General features: G+C 42.1%; 1 protein-coding gene across 4 annotated transcripts in view; it reads left to right on the forward strand.

Annotated features, from left to right (window-relative positions):
- Positions 1-16,701, forward strand: part of PDE1C (phosphodiesterase 1C) — a 234,929-nt gene that overhangs the window by 133,665 nt on the left and 84,563 nt on the right. For all 4 annotated transcript variants that reach the window (XM_066190506.1, XM_066190478.1, XM_066190488.1 and 1 more), the window contains exons 3-5: positions 6,316-6,429; positions 7,295-7,477; positions 9,821-9,887. In XM_066190506.1, the coding sequence (XP_066046603.1) occupies positions 7,392-7,477; positions 9,821-9,887 (153 nt within the window). In that variant the 5' untranslated portion in view covers positions 6,316-6,429; positions 7,295-7,391. The remainder of the gene's footprint in view (positions 1-6,315; positions 6,430-7,294; positions 7,478-9,820; positions 9,888-16,701) is intronic.

A 16,701-nucleotide genomic window follows, 5' to 3' on the forward strand; every position in this document is an offset into this window, starting at 1 on the left:
TAGTCCTGTCATAGAAAGCCATCAAACTTGTCAGGCATGATTTCCCCTTAGTGAAGCCATGTTGGTTATCACCAGTCATCTCTTTATTTACTAATATTGTTTCCAGGAGAATATAGTGCTTGATCTTGCCTGGCACAGATGTGACAGTGAATTTTCTGTAGTTCCTTGGGTCTTCCACTTTCCCTTTTTTAAAAATGGAGGTTACATTTGCCTTTTTTTCAGTCTGTTATGGCTGGATACTGGCCAGATGCCAGGCACCCATGAAAGTTGTCTGCTCACTTTTTTCCTCTATAGTTGGGCAGAGGAGAGGGGGAAAAAATTAATGAAGGGTTAATGAGTTGAGATAAGGATTGTGAGAAAAACACTGTAAAGGCAAAACAAGCTCAAATTTAAAAGTATAAGAAAAATTTATTATTGACACAGTCAGAGGAGGATAATGAGAAGTAAAATAAGCCTTTAAAACACCATTTTTCCCCCAGCCCCTCCCTCTTTCCCACCAACGGTGCAGGGAGACAGGGAATAGGGTTTTGGTGAGTTTGTCACTTGAGATCTTCTGTTTTCACAGAGAGAAGAGTCTTTCCTCTGCTATGCCATGAAGTGCCTCCTATGGGCAAATAGTCGTCCCAAAACTGTTGTGGTGTGGGTCACTCATCCATGAGGTGCAGTCTTCTAAGAATAGGCTGCTCTAGTTTGGAAGCAAGGGCCCTCTCTCTCTGTTCAGGTCTCCCAGTGGATCACAGCTTTCTCTGGCATCCACTGGCTCTACCATGAGCATTTTTTCCCACAGGCTGAATGTCTGCATTCCCTATGTTCTACAAGGGGACAGTTTGTTTCACCATAGTCCTCACCATGGTCTCCAGAGGAATTTCAGCTCTGACACTGGAAGCATCTCCTCCCACTCCTTTTTTTTCCACTGACATTGGTGTCACCATGTGGTTTCTCTCACATGTCCTCACTTCCTCCCCTTCTCTGACTAGAAGAAAAACTGCTGCTTGTAGGTACCATTGCCAACAAGTTCCACTAACTCAAAGATTCTTGCAAGATCCTGCAGCACTGAGAGGTCAATCTTGTCTAGGTTCTGCGTTGAGGAGTTGCTTGTCATCTTTCTGCAGGTGGCTAGGCAGCCCTGCTGCCATTGTCTGGGGTAGTGATGGCTGCCATGGCACTGGAGCTATTTAAAGCCTCTCTTCATAGGGGGTGCCGGGAAGGAGAAGCTGCCGGCACCGCCCCTGCCCTTCTGCCCGTGGCACAGCTGGTTAGGGGCAGCCAGGCAGGCAAGGCTCACTGCAGGCCACGCCGAGATGGCAGCGGCTGTGGCAGCACATCACTGCTGGCGGTGCCGTGATGGCTCCTCGTGGCAGTGCCCCGCCACACCTAGAAACAGAAACTGTGCGTGCACTGTTTTGATTTTGATTTTCTTAAATATGCCATCACAGAGGCATTAACAACCTCTCTAATTGGGCCAGCAGCATGTTCATCTTCAGAGCCATCATAGATTGGCTCTGTCTGACAGAGTGGAAGCTTCAAGCAATTTCTCACAGAAGCTACTCCTGTGTCACACAACCCCCACCCCCCACTACCAAAAAACTAGACCATGCCAAATCAATACACAGTCATCAAGTACTTCACCTGACTGCCACAGTTTCTCAAATATGGTGGGTAGTAGCTTAACAACTTCGTCTACCAGTTCCCTTAGGACCCATGGATGAATCTCATCAGATCCCATATACTTGTGCACATTCTGGTTCCTTAGATGGTCTTGAACTTGATTCTCTCCTACAGTGGGCTTAGGGTCTTCATTCTCCCAGTCCTTGCACTTTCCTTTCATGACTTGGGCAGGGTGGCTGGAGCACTAGTTGTTAAAGACTGAGACATAGAATTCATGAGAACCTCCCTTTCCTCCATATTCCACACTTATCCAGGTATCCAGGTCTCCCACTTCCTTCTAGAGTGGGCCCATATTACCCCTAGTTGGTTTTTTTGTAAGCAAGATACCTATAGAAGCTATTTCTGTTGTCTTTGACATCTCTGGCTAGACTCAATTTTTACTTGTCCTTGCTTCTACCTTCCATAAACTTTTTTTATCTCTGAGGTGCTCAGCAGCTCTTTATCCATGTATGGATGCCTCTTGGCATTTTTGCCCCTTGCCCTCTTGTTGAGATGCATGGTTCCTGAGCTTGGAGAAAAAGATCCTTGAATATTTGCCAGTATTCTTGAATCCCTCTGCCCACCAGGGCTCTACCACAGGGGACTCTATGACACAAGTTACCAAAGATGCCAAAGTCTGCTCTCCTAAGTCCAGGACAGGTGATCTTATTGTGTATGGTTTTATTATATTATACATATAATATCTAGCTATTGTGTATTAAATACATTTATTGACAGTTTATTTCAGGTACCTGTGTTTAAAGATGCAAATTAAAAATTGTTAATTTTGTGTCTGATGTGTTATAATGGAGGTTGTTTTTTGATAAAAGGCAACAGCAGTTTGAAAATGCTTAATTCTGGAAGATTTCATTTGCTGTATTTGGATGTCATTGTCAAAAAATTCAATGATTTTATTGTGTTTGAACAGTTTCCCCAAGAAACTAATTCACACTAGCATCTCAGAAAGAGCTAGTCTGCCAAAAGGGAGGCTTGCTTTGGGAAAATACCAATTAGAAGAATTCTGGTTATGAAAAAAGAATATAGCAGCCTTTCTTTCTCTTCCACATCTGAAATTTATCCTTGTTCAGCTCTCACATTTATTCAGTGGAATGAGTCATCTCACCTCATCTTAGCTGTATGAAACCAGAATGACCAACTAAGATAATTTCCTGGCTCATTTCTCTCACTAGTGGAGGAAGGCAGGCCCATCAAAGAGGCAGTGCACCCTGTCTTGAGGAAGTATATGACAGGCAGGTATCATTGATATCCATCTCCAGTGATTTCCATGAGCATCTGTGATTTCTATAAAAGGTTCATGCTAGATTAAGTAGTTGACTTGAATTTAAAAAAAACCCCAAAACATGACCAATCCTATTAACTGCTTATATTGTCTCATTCAGTTCCCAAAGTTCAGAACCTGAGAATGGGGGAGGTGTTTGCATATTGGAGGAGTACACATCCTTTAGAGTTTTCAGTAGCAGGAGAAGGAGAGGATAATTTACAGGACCTGGTGCTGAGGAAGTGCTTAGGTTATTGTCTTATTCAAAATCATTCAGTAAGCCAAAGTTTGCTAAAGTTTCCAGCACAGGACTTCCTTCAAACTCATGAAGGAATTTATAAATGGGAAGTGAAAGCTTAAACTATTTAATTTCACTTATAGTTGACAAACATTGTCAAAAGTTTATCTGAATCAAGGTGAGTTGAACCAAGCTTTTTTCCATCCTGCCATCCTTACCATCCTGCACTTCAGGAAGGTGCATCATTGTTGCACTTTCATGCTTCTAATAATAATAAAAGAAGTTGATTACTTAAAATTTTTAATGTTTGCATTTTTATTCACAGGAAGAAGGATATTTCAGGAAACATGAAGAAGGCAAAGCAATTACTTGGGAAATTACATATAATTTTTTTGGATTAAAAATGCCAGTGTAGCAGTACTGTGTGTTTGCTTTTTGCAAATACATGTTTTTATTTCCTCTGAACATTGCATTTTTTTGTATACAAAAGTAGTGACAGAAGATAGCTATCCACCCTAATACGAATTCATTAGGTCACAGGCTAATAGTTACCTAATTTTCAGTTTCATTTTGAGTATTACTGCATAAGCTGGCTTTCTTGATTGTGTCTTTTCCTTAGTGGTATATACATTATATATATATATGCAGAGCCTTAGATTAAGATGTGGCAGCCTGTGGAATGAATAGTACCTGCTGACTGTTGTAAAAAGAGATGGTGAGCTTCTGGGTTACTTCCGGTGTATGCTGTACCTCTCCCACCAATTCTGTGTTGGAATGGGTTTCAGGGATATGCTATGCAAACTGTGGAGACATCTGTCTGCCCAGCTGACTGAAACTACTGCACATATGCATTACATGCCTAACTACATGTGGTCTGCTCTGGATACTTTTGGACAGTGTTAAGTATCCTGTGTATTTGCTTTACAGTTTTTTTACACCCCAAGAGGCAGACAGATACTGTTGCGGGGCATCTGTCAGACCCTCTAAGTGCTCATGCTTAGATAGTCTGCACATGCTCCCTAACTCTGATATGACTCTCAGAATATCAGATTTATCAAGTTTGTACATTATAGTGAGATGGCAGATGCACACCTGTTTCTGTGTCAGAATTCTTTGATACGGTTCACTGCTTCTCAAACTTAGTGAGAATTTCTTACTAGTAATTATGGTGGTTTTCCTGAGAAGAGCAAGGAATGTGCTGAAGATCAGAAGGCAGGGTTTTGTCTTTACAGTTCAGCAGATGTTTATCTTCCAAACTTTAGGAGCAACTCTTTGTCTTTTTCTGTGTGTATACTGAAGCTGGCTTTTATGCAGTCAGGCCTACTTCTGACTACTCTTTTGTTAAATTTATAAAGTTTGTTGTTGATTTTACTTTTTTTTACAAAGCTATTTGAGCTGGTTCTCAAAGGAATGTTATCACAAATGAGTTGGTCTTAGAGTTGACTGCTAAGATCATTGAGTCCAATCGTTAACCCGGCACTGCCAAGCTCTTGCTAAACCATGTTCCTAAGTGCTACAGGTGAATTTGATTGAATTTCAAAATTATTTCAGCCACCTCGAAGCAGAATTTTTCAGATAATAAATTTGCCTGGATTCCCTTCAGCCCATTTAGGATTATTTAAAAAAAAAACTGATATATGGAATACATTAAAGGCAAACTATCACCAGGCTCTTATTTAGTACAATTAATTGGGAGCAGCTGCTGTAACTCAATAAATCAGCAATAGTTAGAGATACCGGATGGTAAGACACAGACAGTGTAATTTTTTCACATGATGGTTCAAGAAACAACTGTACTTCTGTTTTTGTAAATGATTGATGCATGTAGTACTTTGCATAATCTTCTTTAATGATTACTGAAGAATGAAGAGTGTTGGTTCCATGAAGAATGTTGGTTCCATGAAACAGTCATTGCTCACTGTGCTATTATTGAACATGAATTTTGAATGAGTTCAGCATAAGGCTGCCAGATACTTATATCAATTACAGTCAGGAAGAGCCAAAGGTCATGTTCTTTCTGTAATACTGACTCCTGTGGCAAATGTACAATGTTTCTGGTAGCTACTTAAGGGGTCATTTCTGCAGACTCCCCATACATGGAATGAAGAAATGAGGAGGCATATGAAGCAATGCTTACTGTTTGGATGTGAAAGTAGGGAGTTCTGTTTAATATACATGGGATAGTCTAAGGGTGGCTGCTTGATCTAATGAAATTCCTAGCTTTTCCTAACCTTGTATAGCTTTTCTACAACAGTGTTTTAAAGTATATTCTAGTACAGTTTTGCATGTGTACATCAATCATGAGGAGTAACAGTCATTTGTTAACTGATACTATTCAAGAAGTTCCTTCTTATGGCTGGATTGAAATTGTCCTCAACTCCTGCGTTAAATTTCAAGTGATTTCTATTTTCACTTACTTCAGTTTTGAGTAGGGAACAGACAGCTGATTAATGAAAGTGATTGTCCTGCCCTGCTCTGCACTGGTATGGCCTCACCTTGAGTACTGTGTGCAGTTTTGCACACCACAATATAAGAAAGATATTAAACTATTAGAAAGTCTCCACAGGAGGGCCACAAATATGGTGAAAGATCTGAAGGGGAAGCCTTATAAAGAGTGACTGAGACCACGTGATCTGTTCAGACTGGAGAAGAGGAGACTAAGAGGAGACTTCATTGCAGTCTTCAACAATCCCATGAGGGGAAGTGAAGGGGCAGATACTCATCTCTTCACTCTCATGACTAGTGACAGGACTCAAGGAGTCTGAGTTCAGAAGCCTTTGGGCAATGCTCTCAGGCATATGGTGTGATTCTTGGGGTATCCTGGGTAGGGTCAGAGGTTGGACTTAGTGATACTGATGAGTCCCTTCCAACTCAGTATATTCTATCATTCTGTGATTGTATGATTCTGGGATAACTCACAGACTTGCATGTATTTGCCTGGCATCATTATAACTGATCTTTGAAAAGTAATTTTTGTAAAATTTGTAAAATTTTGTAAATTTGATTTCATATATGTGGCTTCAAAAACCTTGTGGACTTAAAAAAGTTTTCACCTGTCAAGGTGTATGCTAGGTCTCTTCCTAGGAACTGACACTCACTCTCAACCTATTTTGCTTTATACTAATCAAACTTTTGTTTTCCTTTTCTTTAGATTGCGGTCTTTGGTAAAGCAATTAGAGAGAGGGGAAGCTTCTGTTGTAGATCTAAAGAAGAATTTGGAATATGCGGCAACTGTTCTTGAGTCAGTATACATTGATGAAACAAGGTGAGCTAATTACAGACATCAGCACTCATATCTAGTACCAGTTGTAATTTACATATCAATTGTGAAAGTTGCTTGAGCCAAGATTTATTACTCATAGACATTATGGTTTTAATCATTAGAATATTGTATTCTGTGTAGAACAGATCTCCATCCTTCATTTAAAAGCTTCTTCAAGCTTCCTGGGACAGGGAAGGGGCTCAAAACTAATCATAAATGTAATATACTTTTTCTCAGAGAAATGTTTCATAATAATTGTTTCTTACTTTTTCTGGCAGTTTCTAAATTTCTACTCAACTATTTCTTCTGAATAATGTCAATTTTTTAACTTGTAAGATATCTTTGAAATAATAATAAAAAAAAATTACTCATGACAGAGGTAGACAGGTAAGACATTGCAGAGGAGTTCTTCTTCCTGGTTACATGCCATTTACCCAGCGATAAATGCACTTGGAGAGTCAACACAGATGACCAGAATGGGAGAGAATTGTATGTTACTAACTCAGAAGCTAGAAATTCCTAGAAATGACCATAAATTACCTTTGAAAGGCAGAAAGTTCAGAAATATTGATGAGCTGAAGATGTTAAATCAGTAGATGATCAGTTGTGTCAGAAGTCAGAAGTCAGTTGTGCTTCAGAAGACTGATAATTCTTGATTCTCAGCCTAGTAGTGAGTTTCACAATCTGAAATGTAAGTACATACGAGAATAAACAAACAGTTGAAGACTGGTGTTTTATTAGGACTGACAAATCAAAGACTTTAAACAGCTGATTTAATTAGAAAATATGTGAGTTTCGTTTTTTGTTAATAATGTTGTAGTACTCTCTAAGGGAGTCTGTTTACCCTTCTGCTTCCTCATCCTTCTAGTCGTTTACTGGACACAGAAGATGAACTCAGTGATATCCAGTCTGACTCTGTGCCCTCAGAGGTCCGTGACTGGTTGGCTTCTACCTTCACACGGCAAATGGGGATGATGCTCAAAAGGACTGAGGAAAAACCCCGATTCAGGAGTATTGTCCATGCAGTGCAAGCTGGGATATTTGTGGAAAGGTAAAGTGTCATGTAATTTCTTTGTTCTAGTAACTACCCAGGTGCTGCAGATCTCATCTGTAGTATATGATGGCATAATGACAGGAGGTGGAGGAGGGTACCTTAGGCCAGAAGATCTCAGAGGACTAGTAGAAGACTACTGAATGAAGAACACTTTAATGTGCTTCTGTTAATGTTTCTACACAGATCTGGGTAACACCTAAAAACCTGAGATTTAGTAAAAGATTGCAAACTGAAACAATACCTACTCCCCTGTTCCTACTATAGTACAGATGTAATAGCACACTTGGTATAATTTTGATACACAATATACACTTCTGCACAGTCCCAGGTCAGGAGTGAAAGCATTTAAAATTTGGACAGATCAAACTCTCCATTGCTTCCATTTACCTCTGTGGTCTAGTATTTCTCATGAAGAAGTTCTAAGATACAGAACAAAATCCTTTATCATATTATTACTAGAATGAACGATAGATCAAAACTGATGTGAAAATTTTGGAGCTCAGGGAAGATTTCAAAAAAGCCATTGAGTCCTCTCAGCCTTCCCTCTTGTGATTTACATCACAATCTGTTGCTAAAACTGATTTTACTTTTTTAACCCTTTAAAACATTTATTAATTTCAATTTGGACTCACTTCTAATCTTACCTTTTCATGTCAAGTAACTGCTCTTCACTGACCTTCTTTGTTCCAGCCAGAAGGAGGGCTGGCACATCTAAAACTGTCAGCATTCTTTGGACAGCCTGAAAGACAGCAGCTCTCAGGTCTCTGGGGTTATTCTGTAATAGCAAAAGTCATGTCAGGAATGGAAGAGCAGAGCACCTTCCACTGTTCATCAGAATTGCAGTGACAGCCTAACCGCCCTCTATGCAGGAGATTTTATGCATATCAGACAGTGGACCACGATCCACAAAGACACATAGAAGTCTCCTTTGTAATGACTACAGCCAATATTTTTTATCTGTGCACCAAAGTTACTGTACATGTGTTAAGAGTGGCAGCAAACTGTAATAAGACTAAACCTCTAATTTCTTCTTGGGACAGATTTCTCCAAGGTTTGACAGGCTACTTGTGAATTAACCCTTACTCTCAGTGGGGGACTTTCTCAACTAGGAAGTAAATGCAGAAAGCTGGCTCAGTAGGCTGTTTTCCAGCTGACCTGGGTCACTGTGACACAAAGAAGGAAGTGTTCAGATATAATATGGCACCGGAGGAGGGTTGTGTCTCTCCTGAGCTAAGGGAAAGGGGTTTTCCAGCTGACCTGGGTCACTGTGACACAAAGAAGGAAGTGTTCAGATATAATATGGCACCGGAGGAGGGTTGTGTCTCTCCTGAGCTAAGGGAAAGGGGTTCTGCCTCAATTATCTCTTAAGAGAATGCTATGGAGCTTCTGACTAGAGAAAGGAAGGGATCAGAAATTCTATGATTTGGGAATGGGTGAATATCAGTCTCCAAAAGGGAATTACTTTTTTCAGTTCTGAGTGCAGAAGATGACAAAGAAAAAAAAAATGGCAGTGAAGGAAGGCTTTGCACAGGATCATTTCAGATGGGAGGAGAGAGCTTTCCATCATCTTCTTTTAGTCCTACAGTGCTTTAGGGCAAAAAAAGGGTGGCCTGTGGAGAGTCATTCTATCTGTGACAGTGTTTCTGCATTCATCACATCCTATTGAGCACAATGTGTGTACTGAAAACAACTTTAAAAACTTGTACATACTTTAAATTCTGTTTAAAATACACTTTATAATCAAGTTTAAAATCTAGTACATTACATACTTTATTTAATATGGTTCCAGATGTTGATGATTGCCTTGTTATTCTTCTCTCACTCCCTGAAACACACACACGGCAAACACCCAAAGGGTTTTATACTATTGAAAACATGCAGACAAAAGTAACAGCTGTATCACATTGGAGTTGATTTATAGCATACAAATGCTTTCTGAAGTACACTCAGAATTAGCTTGCATGTTGGCCAGCCAGGATTAAGGGAACTAAAAGCTCAGTTATGTGCAGTGGGAAATGGGGAACATTTTGTTTAGTTGAGTGTAGCCTATCCATCTGATGAAAACCTGGTACTGGCAAATTCTTTGTCATGTTCAGCTCAGATAACCAAGCTGTGAGATACTGGGGAGTGTACAAGCTCAAATTAAGCTGTACAATACGAATAGTATTGAGAATATTGGGCAAGTTAGGAACAAAATGGAAGGAAAAAAGTTCCATATTCCAGTTAGGCTTTTCTAGGCTAAATCAGATCTCCTGTAATGGTCTGTTGCTTTATGAGTTTTGTTAATTGTTTTTGTTTCTTTTAATTCTATGTGTTTCTTTATCTTTTTCATCTTGGTAGAATGTACAGGCGTACTTCAAATATGGTCGGCTTGAGCTACCCACCAGCTGTAATTGGAGTCCTAAAGGTAATAACAATAAAAAGATATTGAAGGGGGGTCTGCACAAAGCATCAAAATAATACTGTGATATTTGACATGACAAGGAGGGTCTTAGTATTTGGCCTTTCCTTCTCTCTGACATTCAGTTAGTTCTCATACAATAATCATTTAACTGGTCTAAGTGATTATCCTTTCAATAAAAGAAAGAATAAAGTTCAAGACTGTCGCCATTTTCAGGTTGTGAAGATTGCAATGCTGTTCTAGATTACAGTGATTAAATTAAGATTTAGGAATCATTCACAACATCCCACAAGGAAGAAAGAAAACAATAGCAAGGTGACCCTAAAATCACCAGGGAGTTCGGGCGAGAGCAAACACAGATACAACCAATATGATCAGTGCTTCGTTTCTCCTTTATTGTGAGTAAGATGGCAGATTTTATACACTCTACATAGTTTACAGTTACAGGTGTATGCTCATTGGCAGGCAGCACAGGAAAGAATGCAAACACTTACTGTTTAATAAACTTTTAAGGCAGCTACTGTGTGCACACTAAATACTGAACTTGCTAACTACTGAAAAACCCTCTGACCCTTGTTAACACCTTAAGTTGTAATTCTAACTGCGCCGCACACTTGGCACTGAATTTCTGTCTGTGCCACAAACTCCTACAGGCCTCAGTGCTGAGGCCCAGAGGCCTCAGCAATGGGGCCCAGTCTGGGTGATGCAACTACAGCCTGTATCTACTACAAATCCCCCTTTTTCTTTTTGAATTAGCCAGACTGAGGTTAAAATGTAACTTAACTATCTTTTACATGCATACAACATTGTTCTAATCTTAAACATACTACAAATAAAACCTGATAACAATAACTATATAAACTATCTTCTCTGACTTAACACTATAAAATCAACTGTCATCAGTTTCTGAGTTATCACGGGATTCTTCAGGTGGGTCATTGTTGTCAGCGTCGGTATCACTGTCAGGTGGTACTTTTGACTGTGGACACGCATGAGTAAATCGGCTTGGCACCCAGGCAGGACCGTCCCTTGTTGAAAGACACATGTATCCCGCGACCATTGAACAGCACAGGACTTGGTCCTTGCCATTCACCAGTTCGCATATTTTTGAGATACACATACAGTCTTGGAATTGCCTGTGGCTTCCCTTCTTTCACTGCGAGATGATGTATTACAACCACAGGTTCCTCTCAACCCTCTGCTAAACATAAATAGTTTAGCGTAAACAGTACTTTTGACAGTCGACTAGCTACATCTATGCTATCATTCTGTTTTCGCTTTGCTAGATATTCTTTCAGGGTACGGTTGGCTCTTTCTAGAATAGCTTGACCTGTAGAAGAGTGAGGGATTCCGGTGGTATATTTCACTCCCCATTTTTGCATGAACCCTTTGGCTGAACAGGCAAAAACACCTACTCCAGCAGGCTTGCTGGTGAATCAAACGTCCAGTCAGATTGGCTCTCCCCCTTTTTCTTTTGCCACTGAAAAACGACGGCAAGTGGGCAAGCTTTAGCATTGGAGAGAAACAGCGACAATGGGAGATGTTCCACACAATGAGCACTCCAACCATGTTTCAGTTTCTCTGAAACTCGCACGAGAGCCTGTCGTTGCTCGGGGGTGCAAACTCGACGGCTGGAGGCATCACTGCCACAAAGCCATGGTAAAAACGGCTGTAAATAATAATTGGTGATCCCTACAATGATACGAACCCATTGCGGGTCTCCAAATAGTTTCTGAGCAGCATGCAAAGTGGTGATGCTGTCATGTATGGTGATCTTCTGAGGTCGAATCTGCGCATCTGTGATCAGCCAACCTAGATATTTCCAAGGAGCTGATTGCTGTATTTTTCCTGGAGCTACAGTCAGTCCATGCTGCTTCAACTGTGCAATCATCCACTCAAATTTGGTGTCTGCTAATGGTTGCTTGGTGGCAATTAGAATGTCATCCATGTAGTGATAGATCATTGCATCTGACAGGTGTTGACAGATTGGTTGCAATACCCAGTCAACAAACAGCTGACACATGGTTGGTGAGTTGCGCATGCCCTGATGAAGAACCGTCCAATTCATATCTTCGTGTTGGGGCTGCTCTGTTGACAGATGGCACAGTGAAAGCAAATTGTTGAGTGTCTTGAGAATGGAGTGGAATGGTGAAAAAACAGTCTTTCAAATCGATGACGACAATGCTCCACCCTTGTGGCATCATGGTTGGTGTTGGGAGGCCAGGTTGCAGCGCCCCCATGGCTTGCATTTGTGCAATGACCTTTCACAGATCATGCAACAATCTCCATCTACCTGATTTCTTAGGTATAATAAAGACTGGAGTGTTCCATGGACTCACAGAAGGACAAATGTGACCAGCATCGAGTTGTTCTCGAATCAATTGTTGTGCAATTTGCAGCCTGTCCTTGGTTATGGGCCACTGCTCGACCCATACAGGAGTATCAGTCAACCAGGTGATTTTCAGGATGGGCGGCTGCTCTGCAGTGGCCATCAAGGAAAATGCTGATCTGTAGTTAACATCAAACCAAGCTGGGACAGCACATCTCTGCCTATCAGTCCTCGAAGTTGCTTGGGTAGGGTCATGACATACGGTTTAGCTACAACGACTTGATTGTTCTCAAAAGTGAGGCTGATAGGATCTGTGCTTATTGAAGGAATTTTCATTCCACCTACTCCTACAATGTGGTTATTCGGAGCTTGCAGAGGCCAATCAGATGTCCAATACAATTGATTCACTATAGAAACATCGGATCCCGTGTCAAGAAGCAGTTGTATTGAATGCAGTGGGATCCACACTGCAAATGTACTTGTCTAATTGGGCGAGTGCTTAAGTCTAAAGTGAAGAAGATATCATGGCCTGTTGATTCAAAGCTTTCCTCTTGTCTTAATACTTCAGTTGGATTTCTTGGTTGTGAGCAATGTGCTAGAAGATTTTGAAATGGTACAATTTGAGCAATCCTTCTGCCTTTTGGAATTGTTACTGATGGTTGCACGGCATAAGTCATTATTTGTATTTGTCCGGTGAAGTCTGCATCAATGACACCTGGAATTACAATCACGCCTCATTTACTTGTGGAGAACCTGCCAAGGAGCAAACCTCCAGTTAAGGAATTTGTGGAGTACATTGGACCTTGTGCATTTGCAGGAATCAGTGTAATTTCTTTGTCTTTCAGGGTGACTTCAGCAGCTGTTGTTATGTCAATGACAAGACTTCCCCATGTGGCAGGCTTATTCTTTCTCAGGAAACCATTCATTGGGTCTTCCAGGTCGAGGCATCAATTTGTGTCTTTGCGCGATGCCTCCACGCACTGCGCTTGGCATTTCCCAACCTGCGACAAATTTCAGAAGCATGGGTATCACTATTGCAGTTGTGACACCATACAGTCTTTTGACAGGCTTGCTTGAAGTGGCCTGTCTCGCCACATCGGTTACAGATAATGTTAGACATTTTGATGGGACGTGCATTTTTATTGCTATGTTTACCATTTCCACTTGACAAAGCTGCTGCAATGATGTGGCCCTGCTCTTGCATTGCGTCCCGCACAGCTGCTGTGAAGGCTGCAGTTTGAGTGTTCTGCTCGGCTCGAGTGGCCCTCACCAGCATTTCATCGACTGGACAACCTTGAGGAAGTGTGGCTAGGATGGTCTTGGTATGTGAATTGGCATTGTCAAAAGCCAGAGAATGAAACAGGTGTTCTTGGACATCAGATGGTACATCTGCTGCTTCCTTTAGAGAAGCTGCCAACCTGTCAATGAATTGTCTGTATGGTTCTGTTGCTCCTTGTTTTATTGTAAAGTGCTGGTTTCTTCTTATCCAGAACCAGCAACAAAGCTCTATGAGCTAATGTCTGGGATAGCTGATGTATTTCTATAGGATATGTAGGTTGTACATGAGCCATGGCATAAGCCCCGTATCCTGTAAGCATATCTGGTTGCACTGCATAAAGAGGATCGCCTGGTGTAGAGTGTTTGTTGGCTTCTTCCACTGCCAAGCACTTCCACTGTCTCTCAAAAATGAGGAATTGTGAAGGTGTCAGAAGCAGTGATGCTATACTGGAAGAATCTGCAGGACACAGGATGTCAGTCGTAAAAAAGTATTGTATGATGTTCTTTGCTGCTTCAGATCGAATCCCATATGTAGAAACAGTCTGTTTTGCTTGTTGGAGCACTTTCCAGTCATGGGGTTGCAAGCTAGCCACCCCATTGCCGACAACGACTGGGCAGGAGAGAGAACTCGCTGCCTGCCAATCTCCATTTAGAATGGCATCTTTCACAACTGAAGACCAGCGTTTTCCAAGAGGATTGTCTGAAAATGCAGGCAATGACGCGTGAGGATTTGCTGATGCTTGGTTTTCTAGTTTGTCTTGTCGTTGTGATAATTCAGCAAGTTTCGATATCTTTTGATGTAATTCACTTGCACCTTATGTTTTGGTTTGCCGTTGTTTGCTGCGATGCAGAAGGACAGGGCTATCATTCTCCGATTCGTCTGAATCCGACCCAGACAGAAGAGGGCATTTCACTGCTGTTGCGCCTGCGCTGCTGCCTCTGCCGCTGCACCCGGCGGAATCGGCTCCCCCCGCCGAGCCGTCTGCACCCGCGGCGCCTGCTCCCCCTCCTGCCGCTGGCTCCCCCCCGTGCGGGTGAGAGAGGGGGCCGCTCCTCTCTGCTGCTGTCGCCGCCCTGCATGCTCCGCCTTGCGCTCCGCCCTGGTGTGCCGCCCCTCTGACCGACTCCGTCCTGCCTTCGGCTCCGCCTGAGCTTACGTAATTTGCCCCGCCCCCCAAAGGGGATCGCGGAGGCATTTTCTGTTTGTGCTCAGTTGGTCGGGGCCGCGGCAAGGTCATTTCCTCGGTCTCTGTCACATGATCCAGAACATCCTGCGGGCTGGCACGGATCTGCGGGGACGTACCTTTCATCGGGCGCTTATTATAAAGTTCTAAGAATTTCGCAGCTTTTGACCGCGGCTGCGGCGGCTGTGGATCTGGTTTTTCAGCCTCTGTACGTTCAAGAGCACGAATTGCAGCCTCGGCGGCTTTTTTTCTCCTCAGCGGAGAAAGTCTGCAAGGTATTTACGACTTTTGTCCAGACTACTCCGAGCTCGCTCATGACCTTTCCATCTCTGCCGCCTGAGATCGCCGTGTCCCACATTAGCTCTCCTATTTCGTGCGATTCTGAGACGCTGAACACCTGGGACGGCTTAGTCAATTTTCCCCTTTTCTTGGCCCACAGAGCCAACTGTTCTAAGTCACTTTCTTTTCAGTTTTCCACCTCTGTTTGTCAGGAGATTTAGCAAAAGCCACGTGGCCGCTTTCAGTTCTGTCTCCATGGTAACTCAGTCTGTTTTCCACTGCGGCTTGCCTCCTCTCGCGCCGTGCCGATTTCTCCGCCACGAACATAACTTCCCTGCTCCGTAGATTTCAGCCCCGGGAAGGGCCAAAATAGAGTCTCCAAACTGCTCCGCACGCCGCGAAGTCTTCAGTGCTCTGCACCCCGGTTCAACCAGCGAAAAGGGGCATACGCAGAGTCTTCAGAATGCTTGAGTCTTCAAAAACAAAGGCATGCCATTAAACTGCATTTAAATTCAGGGTCCCTACCTTTTCGGGCGCCAGAAGTACTAAGGTGACCCTAAAATAACCGGGGAGTTCGGGCGAGGACAAACTCAGATACAACCAATATGATCAGTGCTTCGTTTCTCCTTTATTGTGAGTAAGATGGCAGATTTTATACACTCTATATAGTTTACAGTTACAGGTGTACACTCGTTGGCAGACAACACAGGAAAGAATGCAAACACTTACTGTTTAATAAACTTTTAAGGCAGCTACTGTGTGCACACTAAATACTGAACTTGCTAACTACTGAAAAACCCTCTGACCCTTGCTAACACCTTCAGTTGTAATTCTAACTGTGCCACACACTTGGCACTGAATTTCTGTCTGTGCCACAAACTCCTACAGGCCTCAGTGCTGAGGCCCAGAGGCCTCAGCAATGGGGCCCAGTCTGGATGATTCAACTACAGCCTGTATCTACTACAGAAAACAACCACTGATGGAGAGAGATAGAGAAGGAGAAGGATCTGTTGCTGTTAGAGAAGGGAATATCTTGTATTGTTCAGCTTCAGTTCTTCAAAGTGACAATCAGCTTATGAAAATGGACCCTTCTGTGAGTTTTGAGGTTTCAGAGTGAAAACAATTAGTCAGAAGTAGCCTGAAAAATAAACAAAACTTCAATCCATGGGCCAATTGCAAGATTCTTGGCTTAGGCGGGAATTACCAAGACTACAAACAGAAGTTAGCAACCAGCTGCCTACACAGCAGCTTTACAGATTACGTGTTGCATGTGGTTTAGCCATGCCATGCAATGGTGAAAAAAAGTGATATAGTGGGGCAATACACAGGGATATTAAGTGTAAAACTCATTAGGACATCTTGCAGTGTTTCTCTGCACTATAAAGATTTACAGTTAGGGCATCCTTTTGAATAGTAGAACTCATCAAAAGATCTGGAGGAATTGCAAGAAGAATGATCAAACATGCTTTTCGTATACAGAACTAAAGTGTCCACCCACATCTTATTCCAGCTGCATGTTGACAAGTGCTAGCTTCACTCCTGCAAATGGGATGTAAATTCTTGTTCTTTTGCAACTACACTCCATAGCCATCTTATGAGGGAAGATACCTATAACTGGTACCTCTTCTCCAGAGTTCCTCAGCAGTAATAAGACCGTGGAAGATTCATCATTTACTCTCCGCTGACTTAAATCTTATAGAATTCCTCCATTTTTTCCATATTTTCAAATGATTAGGTTGTAAAAAGAAGT

Source organism: Chamaea fasciata, unplaced genomic scaffold, assembly GCF_029207755.1.
Source record: "Chamaea fasciata isolate MVZ Bird 193981 ecotype frontalis unplaced genomic scaffold, bChaFas1.0.hap1 SCAF_1, whole genome shotgun sequence".
Lineage (NCBI taxonomy): Eukaryota > Metazoa > Chordata > Aves > Passeriformes > Sylviidae > Chamaea > Chamaea fasciata.